General features: G+C 45.3%; 2 protein-coding genes across 2 annotated transcripts in view; both read right to left on the reverse strand.

Moving 5' to 3' along the window:
- The window catches only part of TAF6L (TATA-box binding protein associated factor 6 like), a 29419-nt gene extending 27505 nt beyond the window's left edge, over nt 1-1914 (reverse strand). The window contains exon 1 of the mRNA XM_069739908.1: nt 1816-1914. The gene's annotated coding sequence lies outside the window, so the exon portion shown is untranslated. The remainder of the gene's footprint in view (nt 1-1815) is intronic.
- A 5392-nt stretch (nt 1915-7306) lies between these two features.
- Nucleotides 7307-10534, reverse strand: LOC138649823 (mRNA decay activator protein ZFP36L2-B-like). Its single transcript, XM_069740531.1, has 2 exons — nt 10457-10534; nt 7307-8331 (listed from the first exon to the last, which is right to left on the reverse strand). Exons 1-2 carry the CDS (start codon nt 10478-10480, stop codon nt 7555-7557), a joined length of 801 nt encoding a protein of 266 aa, XP_069596632.1. The 5' UTR covers nt 10481-10534; the 3' UTR covers nt 7307-7554.
- Between the last annotated feature and the right edge of the window lie 405 nt (nt 10535-10939).

A 10939-nucleotide genomic window follows, 5' to 3' on the forward strand; every position in this document is an offset into this window, starting at 1 on the left:
ATGGTGTGTATGTATATATATATATATATAAAATAATAATAATAACACGCGGATGGCAATATGAATGAAAACCATAAACATTGCATTTTGTTTTCCACTGCGTTTTTTTTTTTTTTTTTAAGTGCGGGAAATGGGACTCCCTGAAAACCCATGTCCTCAGTGTGATTAAAGATGCTGAAAACTGAGTAATTTTGGTGTTTTGTTTTTCTTTTTAAACTAACAGAAGCCTGAAAGAAGAGCCTGTGAAAAAAATTCAATTACAATTTTTTAAGTGCAGAATTATTATTATTATTTTCTGCACAAAAAAAGAGCGGCATCACATACAAATCACAAATAAACACACATAAAAAGCATAATAGGAGAAGCCTGTAAAGTCTCACATGCTAAAAATGCAGAATTACTGCTCACGAGAACATTTTTTTATTAAATGCATGTGTTTGGGGGTGAAAATATTTTTTGCTATTGGGTTTAGTTAGCAATGTGGCGCCGTTTGCCTTCTATAGACACGGTGTTGTACTATGTATATCGCTGGCTGCAGAGTGAGCTCACTGAGGATCTGCCACTGAGGATCTGTCACCGAGGATCTGCCACCGAGGATCTGCCACCGAGGATCTGTCACCGAGGATCTGTCACCGAGGATCTGTCACTGAGGATCTGCCACCGAGGATCTGCCACCGAGGATTTGTCACCGAGGATCTGTCACTGAGGATCTGCCACTGAGCATCTGTCACTGAGGATTTGTCACCGAGGATCTGTCACTGAGGATCTGCCACTGAGCATCTGTCACTGAGGATTTGTCACCGAGGATCTGTCACTGAGGATCTGCCACTGAGCATCTGTCACTGAGGATCTGTCACTGAGCATCTGTCACTGAGCATCTGTCACTGAGGATCTGCCACCGAGGATCTGTCACTGAGCATCGGTCACTGAGGATCTGCCACTGAGGATCTGTCACTGAGGATCTGCCACTGAGCATCTGTCACTGAGGATCTGTCACTGAGGATCTGTCACTGAGGATCTGTCACTGAGGATCTGCCACCGAGGATCTGCCACTGAGCATCTGTCACTGAGGATCTGTCACTGAGGATCTGTCACTGAGGATCTGCCACCGAGGATCTGCCACCGAGGATCTGCCACTGAGCATCTGTCACTGAGGATCTGTCACTGAGGATCTGCCACCGAGGATCTGCCACCGAGGATCTGTCAGCGAGCTCATTCAGTCTTTAGATGTTTTATGGGAGCCTCTCACCCGATCAATGACCAGGCAAAGCTGCCGGGGGAGGGGGAGCCTTCAAAACCCCCCCAAAAAACACAATTTTTACTGCAACCTATTTACAAAAAATATATATTTTTAGCCTCAAATATTTGCATTTTAATAAAAATATAAACATTGACCCCAAAAGTGGACAATCCCTATAAACATCTTTAATCTGTGCCCCGAAAACCTGGGGCCATCTTAGATTAACCCTTCCCTAGACGCCAAGGAGCACATGCCCGGTCCATTTGTTGCAGCAGATTTCTGGGGCTACAGCTCAGTGCAAGGCTTGATAGTGATGGTCCGTGTGATCTGCAGGTCGGTGGGACACCGGGGCTCACACCCCACAGCGGGCACCAGCCGGGACCAGCTCACTACTGGGATTCTAGTGTGGTTTGCCTCCTTATGACGTCACCAATGTCCTCACTCCCAGCATGCAACACTCCCTGGGTGCGCAGCACCGCTCCGTGTCGCTCGGGAGTGCTGCGGCTTCTCGTTCCCTGTAATGCGGCCACTCACCTCAGCTGCCGGTAAAAAAAAAAAACCACCCACAAACTCACCAGAATCGGCGCCGCCGGGTGCGCACTACAGAGGCCGCATTCCTCACCACAATCGTCTGTGCACGGCCTGGTGGGCGGAGACTGCGCTCATTGGTGGACGTGGACGTCAATCACATGAGCAGAACGCGTCGCCTGCAGCTTGGTCACGTGATGATCGCTTTGTGAGGCGCCCAGTGACTACCAACATGGCTGGCCGGTCCTTAAAGGGGACTCTTATGTACCCCGCAAAACAGAAACACTCCCTGAGGTTTTATTTATTTATTAGATGGTGGCCCGATTCTAACGCATCGGGTATTCTAGAATATGCATGTCCACGTAGTATATTGCCCAGCCACGTAGTATATTGCCCAGCCACGTACTATATTGCCCAGCCACGTAGTATATTGCCCAGCCACGTAGTATATTGCCCAGCCACGTAGTATATTGCCCAGCCACGTAGTATATTGCCCAGCCACGTAGTATATTGCCCAGTCACATAGTATATTGCCCAGCCACGTACTATATTGCCCAGCCACGTAGTATATTGCCCAGCCACGTAGTATATTGCCCAGCCACGTAGTATATTGCCCAGCCACGTAGTACATTGCCCAGCCACGTAGTATATTGCCCAGCCACGTAGTACATTGCCCAGTCACGTAGTATATTGCCCAGTCACGTAGTATATTGCCCAGTCACGTAGTATATTGCCCAGTCACGTAGTATATTGCCCAGCCACGTAGTATATTGCCCAGCCACGTAGTACATTGCCCAGCCACGTAGTATATTGCCCAGCCACGTAGTACATTGCCCAGTCACGTAGTACATTGCCCAGTCACGTAGTACATTGCCCAGCCACGTAGTATATTGCCCAGTCACGTAGTATATTGCCCAGCGGCGTAGTATATTGCCCAGCCGCGTAGTATATTGCCCAGCCGCGTAGTATATTGCCCAGCCACGTAGTATATTGCCCAGCCGCGTAGTATATTGCCCAGCCGCGTAGTATATTGCCCAGCCGCGTAGTATATTGTCCAGCCACGTAGTATATTGGCCAGTCACGTAATATATTGCCCAGCCACGTAATATATTGCCCAGCCACGTAGTATATTGCCCAGCCACGTAGTATATTGCCCAGCCACGTAGTATATTGCCCAGCCACGTAGTATATTGCCCAGCGACGTAGTATATTGTCCAGCCACGTAGTATATTGCCCAGCCACGTAGTATATTGCCCAGTCACGTAGTATATTGCACAGCCACGTAGTATATTGCCCAGCCACGTAGTATATTGGCCAGTCACGTAGTATATTGCCCAGCCACGTAGTATATTGCCCAGCGACGTAGTATATTGCACAGCCACGTAGTATATTGCCCAGCCACGTAGTATATTGGCCAGTCACGTAGTATATTGCCCAGCCACGTAGTATATTGCCCAGCCAAGTAGTATATTGCCCAGTAACGTAGTATATTGCCCAGCCATGTAGTATATTGCACAGTCACGTAGTATATTGCACAGCCACGTAGTATATTGCACAGCCACGTAGTATATTGGCCAGTCACGTAGTATATTGCCCAGCCACGTAGTATATTGCACAGCCACGTAGTATATTGCACAGCCACGTAGTATATTGGCCAGTCACGTAGTATATTGCCCAGCCACGTAGTATATTGCCCAGCCACGTAGTATATTGCCCAGCCACGTAGTATATTGGCCAGTCACGTAGTATATTGACCAGTCACGTAGTATATTGGCCAGCCACGTAGTATATTGGCCAGTCACGTAGTATATTGCCCAGCCACGTAGTATATTGCCCAGCCACGTAGTATATTGCCCAGTCACGTAGTATACAGCACAGAGCCACGTAGTATATTGCCCAGCGACGTAGTATATTGCACAGCGACATAGTATGCAGCACAGAGCCACGTAGTATATTGCCCAGTCACGTAGTATACAGCACAGACACGTAGTATATTGCCCAGTCAGGTAATATATTGCCCAGTCACATATGTAACAGGTTAAAAAAGAAAGAAGAAACATACCATCCGAAGAGCCCGTTGTAGTTCTGGCGCTTGTGTGCGGTGTCTGGTCCCAGGATTGGTATGAGCGCAGGACCTTCCATGACGTCATGGTCACATGAGCTGTATATTACGTGGCTGTATATTACGTGGCTGTGCAATATACTACGTGGCTGGGCAATATACTACGTGACTGGGCAATATAGTACGTGGCTGGGCAATATACTATGTGACTGGGCAATATAGTACGTGGCTGGGCAATATACTACGTGGCTGTGCAGTATACTACGTGGCTGGGCAATATACTACGTGGCTGGCAATATACTACAAGGACATGCATATTCTAGAATACCCGATGCGTTAGAATCGGGCCACCATCTAGTGTTAAAAATAATAATAAAAAAAAAACCTTATTCTCACCTTCCGCTGTCGCGTCCTCTTCTCGGCACTGCAAGCGGCAGGTTCCGCTTCCAAAGATGCTATGGGAGAAGGACCTTCCATGACGTCACGGTCATGTGACCGCGACGTCATGGAAGGTCCTGTGCTCATACCAACCCTGGGACCGGACACCGCACACAAGCGCCAGAACTACAACGGGCTCTTCGGATGGTATGTCGCTGTGCAATATACTACGTGACTGGGCAATATACTACGTGACTGGGCAATATAGTGCGTGGCTCTATGCTGTATATTACGTGGCTGTGCAGTATGTGTTAGCGGTGACTGGAGGGGAGTATGCGGGCGACAGGCACTGACTGTGGGGAGTAAGGAGCGGCCATTTTCTTCCAGACTGTGCCCGTCGCTGATTGGTTGCGGCAGCCATGACAGGCAGCTGCCGAGACCAATCAGCGAATGAATAACCGTGACAGAAGGACAGAGACAGACGGAAGTGACCTTTAGACAATTATATAGTAGATTTTTTTGCACCCATAGACAAAGGGGTTTTCTACTTTTTTTTTGGACAACCGATTCTAGTAATCTAAAACAACAAAGACAATGATTGTACCCACACTCCCCGAATCCAGCGCCCAGCCGCTACATAGTGACTACAACCATAAAATCATGTCGAGAGCGTACGTCACTGCTGCAGACAGTCACTGAATCCGTCAGCCCTGCTAATGTAGACAGTACAAAGTTGATTGCCTGCAGCGGTGATGTGCTACAGTCAGCGCAGAGTCCAGAGCAGCAGCAGAGAGCGGGACCTGGGGAGGATTAATACTAGCTCATGTTCTTATTTTAAATTACTCGAATTGATTGGGGACCACTTTTCTAAAAGTGGAAAAACCCCTTTAATGCGCACACACCTTAGATAGAAACGCGCTGATAAAGATCTTTTCGTTAATGACCCCAAACTCATCACAGACTACATGGTGGGCCATGTATATGGATACAGCTATAAAAAAAAAAAAAGGGGAATGGTTGGTGAGATCAACTTCCTCTTTGTGTTTGTGGCACATTAGTATATGGGAGGGGGATACTTTTCAAGATGGGTGGTGACCATGGTGGCTATTTTGAATCCAACTTTATTTTTTCCAATGGGAGAAGGGTCGTGTGAAACATCAAACTTGAGAATTTCACAACAATGGGGTGCTAGATTTTAACGTAACTTTAGGGGTATGATTGATTACAACGATTCCATCTTGAATTGTTTGTAGAGAACCTACAGATTTAGTGGTTTTAACTTGATCGTTCAGTATTCTCCTCCTGGCTTTTTCATGGAGAACAGACTTGAATAATGACCCTGATATTGTTGGGATTGTGGCACGTAAACCAACACTTCTAAGTCTATGAGGTGTTTTTACGTCTTTTAGGAGTTTTTGATGGACCCTTGGAGACTGGGCAGGTGTTAGGCAGAATATTTTGGGAAGCGTATGAGTGAATTCTATTCTGTGTCTCTTAGAGACTGCAGCATCCATTGATTCTCGGATATTCTTTGCCAACCCTCTAAGGAGTATTGAAGCCTCCCCTGACATCATTGTCTCCCAGTGCCAGATCCCAGGTTGTGAAAGGAGCCTCTTCCTTTACCACTTTTGGGATAGCTCCATCTGCCTGATTTCCCTTTGCCTATTTAGTCTTGCCTGGGATGAGAGTGATTTTTCCAAAAGGAAGGCATCTTCTTCAGTCCTTTAGGAAGCCCTTTTTTTTAGTATCTGAAACCTTCTCTGGCAGCTCATCCACGTCAGCCCAAACACCTGAAAGCCTGAAAAGGGGAATGGAGCATTGTTTGTTTTTATTTTATTTTTTTAGGGGGTATCTCCTGACCGTGTTTTCAGCCATGGAGCCAGTCTTGCAGCACTGGATATTGCACTGTTCCTTGCCGCAAACCTGAACCGTCTGCCATGAAATCAGTTGCCATCTTCAGCAAGGACAGTGATCTCAATTTCTTCGCTAGGGGTTTTGCCCTTTGTGATTTTCCAACTTCTATACCCAGAGACTCTTTGACCTGGCCACCAAAGTGGCAGCTCTATTTGTCTTAATGATGGCCGAGGAGGATTCCCATGTTTTTTTAAATGAGGTCTTCTGATCTCTTATCCAGTGGATCCTTAAGACTACAAGTCTTCGAAAGGAATTGGGAGGTTTTCCTAGCAACTCTGGCTACCGATATGTCAACCTTTAGGATTTCTTCCCATACTTTGATTTCTTATGGGTCAAAGGAAAATGAGACTTTAAATCCCTTGGTATAACTAGCTTTTGTTGTAGTACCCCAGAAACGTAACATTACAGGTGGCACATTTATTAGCTTTCTTTATAGTAGCTGAGGTGAATCATGTAGGCGCTTCCTGACCTTGAAGGTAAGGTAGCACTGCTTGCATTATCTAGGGATGGTTCTATGGACTAGATGTTACTGTTTAACCTTTTGTTAACCATGCAACATTTTTTTTTTTTTTTTAGCGTTTGAATATTCTCAGTTTACCATATATCATTTTCTTTTCAGTTCTCTTTTCCCATTCTCTTCCTTAGTCCCTTCCCAGAATTTTCCACCCTTCTCATATGTTACTTAAAAAAAATAAATAAAAAATCCCCTTATAATTGTAATAATTCCCACAATAGAAACAAAAACCAGAGCATTTTATATCAGTCACATGTAAGATGTTCGAACAAATCTCATCCACCTGCAGCAGAAGGTCTGTATGGCAAGTGACTTGGAGCAGAAAAAAAAAAGTTTATATAATTTTTTACATTTCTTAATCAACTTCTGTTGTAAATGCAGCTAATCATGATCTACGGCTCTTTAGAAAGCTCATGTTTCCATTTTTTTTTTTTTATGAAAAACAGCTGGATGAGCAAAATATTCAGGTGATAAATTAATCTTTTGTGCGGTGCATTGTCCGGTGTGAACCTATGCAGCGATTAGATTGTTCGGGACACGTTTACCATGGTCTGTGTGTAAATAGGAAGTTAAAACGCCAACGTAATTTTGTCATTTAGCGGCTCTGTTGGATGAACCAGGTAAACTGACACCAAGGAAGAAGATACTTACACGTTATTAAAAGAAATAAAGTCAAGTTTTAATTAGTGATATAAACACATCTTGTCATATAAAATCATAAGTCACCCAAATAGGGTCCATTAGGAATATTAAAATTTACATCTACATTTAGGGTTAAAAGGAAATAACTTAAACATTTATGTACATAAGCGCCATATGTTGAGGGGTGGGGGTAGGGATAAAAGCTGATCCGATCCATCTTGGGTACAATGTGAAGAATTTATGATCAGTGCAAGGACCCCAGAACATTAGTCTTAACTAGCCAAACACATGGCAATCCTGCGAGTTCTCCTCCTCGGAGAGGTTCGGACCATTTACCGTGAGGTTTTCTTCCCCCAGGATCTGGAGCTTCAGTGCAAGTGGTAAGAGCAAGTTGGAAAAGTTAAAGGCATTGTTGGCCGACTCACTGAAGACGTCGTTCCCGGTATCGGCGTCCGATTCTGACGGTGAAAGGGAGCCACTTCCAGCATTACTTCCCGCTCCCCAGCGGTCTGGAGGTGGGGTGTGCTTAAACAGGCAGTGGACACCGTAGGGACAGACCCCGAGGGCTGCAAAGTGACGGCATACGTCGCGAACAGAATTTGGGTGCTGGAAGAGGCAATTTGAGCCATAAGGGCAACCTGCAGGCGAGCGCCAGAGGCGGCACTGCTTCTTACTGTAGAATGGCGTGGGGCGACGCTGCCGGAGACGAATCGTGTCCGGTACTTCCCTCCGCTCGCTATGGCTGTGAACGAACAGGCAACGCGGACCATAGCTGCAGGTCCCAAGGATGTGGAAAGAGCGACAGAGCTCAGTCTTATATTTTGGGTGCTGGAACGGTGGTCGGAGATCGCTCAGGCCATGGGCAAATTGGCAGCGATTTTTATAAGCACAAAAACCGTTTTCAGCATATCGATTGCAAAGCTCAGTCTTGTAGCGCAAGGAGGAAAGTCCCATGCCTTTGGGCGCAGTGCAGGAGGAAGGAAACAGAGCGTCACCCAAAGGTGGGCTCATGGAGGAGAAGATATCCAGCCTGTCCGAGAACTCCAGAAACATCTGTCAAGAAAAAAAAAAAAAAAAGTCAAATACAGAAGGATGCATCAAGACAAGAGCATTTCTTACATCAGACACGTTGCAGAGGCCTGCACTACATATTACACCTAATATAACCTCATGTTCCTTGCATTTAATGGACAAAAGACAAACCTTTATATATAAAAAAAAAAAAATTCAGTGTTGGACCAGACATCTCAGGGTACATGCAAGAGGATCAACATTGGCCAAGCACTATGTGGGATATTAAACTACATAAAGCAGAGTGCAGGCACCACTCCTGGAGCAGAACAATATTGTATCATACAATTATTAGGTTCTGTAGAAGGACGTAGATCTGGGGATTTATTATGATGGAATATAGGCTGAACTGGATGGACAAATGTATTTTTTCGGCCTTACTAGGTTACCATGGGGGTTGTTGGGCATCATTATTGCACCAGCAAAGTGGCAGTGGGCTTTTACAAATTGATCAAAATAACTACGTTCTTGTTCACAAGTTTTAGACCTTCCTTTGCTGACAAGTTGAGGTAAAATATTTAGAAATTGTTTCAGCTCAATTACTCGGGTTTTGTATTTACCTGTTTTTTTTTTTTTGGGTGGTCATCCATTTTCCAGGTGAAAAAAAAAATAAAAATAAAGGGTGTGTTCTGTGAAAAGTAGACTTGTGAATGAGGTCTAATCAATACTCAGCTACAGGCAACTATCGGAATCCAGCACAGGATGCCAGAGGAAGAAGGAGACACCACCTTCACCAGGATCATTATGGCCAGTGATTGGCTGCAGCAGTCATGTGACAAACTACACATCAATGGCCAGGGTGGTCCCTTTACTGCTAGTGCAGTGGTTATATCCCCTCCTGCCTCAGTGCAAGCCGTGGTGTGGCCTGTGCCGGATCCCGTTGGTGCTTGTGAGTATTGGTTTGTCAGTTTATTTCTGACCCCTTTAAGTCTCTGGAGAACTTACATTTTCATTGCACAGTCATCCTATTGAGTTTGCAGCCCCCACCCTTAGAGACCACTTGAGAATTGGCAAAAAATTATGAAGGGTTACTCATCTTTAAGTTTACATTATTGGTGATAAACGGGGATCCGTACATTCATAAATAAGACCCCTGCCGACCTAGGGACAGCCAGAAGGAGCCAAGTATAGCTGTCAGGTGACCACCACTATAGAACTATGTAGGAAGGAACTCCCAAAAATAGGGATAAGTCTTGGAGAATTAAAGAGATGCATTACCAGCCACAGCACCAAGCCCCTTATGTCACATGTACAATACAGAACAGAGAGGAATCTACATAAACACAGAGGACCACAATGCAACAAAACCTATGCAGAAAAGGAGGAGTCCTCCAAGCATAGATCATATGATGAGCAATTTATTGGAAAAAATTAGAAGAAAAATGTGGACATGTAAACAGATCATACAGGAAATGGAATCAAGCAAACACTGGACAGATGGTGAGGTTATATCCAATATAAACTAATTCAAAGTGCATGAGGTGGAGAATAATAATCTTAAGGTGCAAAGTGTAAACAATTAAAGTACAAAGGAAACAAACTGGACAGTGCTGGGATCTGTCTCCTAATGAGATTTACTAATTATTAGACATGCATTGTAAATCTCATTAGTAGACGCCAGAGCCCAGCATTGTCCAGTTTGTTTGTATCCTCTGTACTTTAATGGTTCACACTTTGCACATTAAGATATTATTGTTCACCTCATGCATTTGTCCATTTGAGTTATTTATATTGGATATAACCTCACCATCTGCCCAGTGTTTGTTTGATCCCATTTCCTGTCTGGGATGTTTATATCCATTTTTTTTTAATCAAATTGTGTTCCAATAAAAGTTATTTAGCCAAATGATCTGATTGGAGGCCTCCTTCCTATGTAGGATACATAGTCACAGCAGAGCCCATAGATAGCACAGGGCACAGACCTGCTGTGTTACATTAAGCCTCACATTCTACAGTTACAGCTAGAAACGTGTACAGGAAACTCCGCTGTATAAGCACAACACGCATCTACAACAGTGCCCCCATGACAGTTCTTCCTGGCACGGCAGTAGGTGAGGACAGCCGCTGCGCTATAATGGGGTCACCGGTCACGCTATACCGCTCTCACCTTGGCCTCCTCCTTCAGGTCCATCTTGCACCAGTCTGGATGATCGGTCACTCTCTGACCAGTCCGGCTGCTCCCAGATATTTAATACAAACGATCCTCCAATCAGAAAACAGGGGAGAGGCGTGGTTTAGAGGAAAACAAGTAGCTGATTGGCTGGAGTGAAGGCGGGAAATTTAATTTCCGTCACCTGTGTGCGGGATGCGCCGCAGAACCAGCGCTGGACCCGGCCGTCACTGCTGCGTCCTGCCTAACGGCATGTCGTAATCTTCCTCCTCACCCAGCCCCGACCACAGTGACCCTACACAGACAGCACATTATAGAGGAGCAGAGATGAGAAGGCGCCAGTCCGGTCCGGTTCCTGCCGGATCCTTGCTGGTTCACACACTGCGTTTTGGGTGCAGATTATATGCATGTAAAATTAGCAGCATGAGAATGAGAGTTAACATAAAGGGGTTGTGAAAATCAGTTATCACCCAATAATTT

This window comes from Ranitomeya imitator, chromosome 9, assembly GCF_032444005.1.
Source record: "Ranitomeya imitator isolate aRanImi1 chromosome 9, aRanImi1.pri, whole genome shotgun sequence".
Lineage (NCBI taxonomy): Eukaryota > Metazoa > Chordata > Amphibia > Anura > Dendrobatidae > Ranitomeya > Ranitomeya imitator.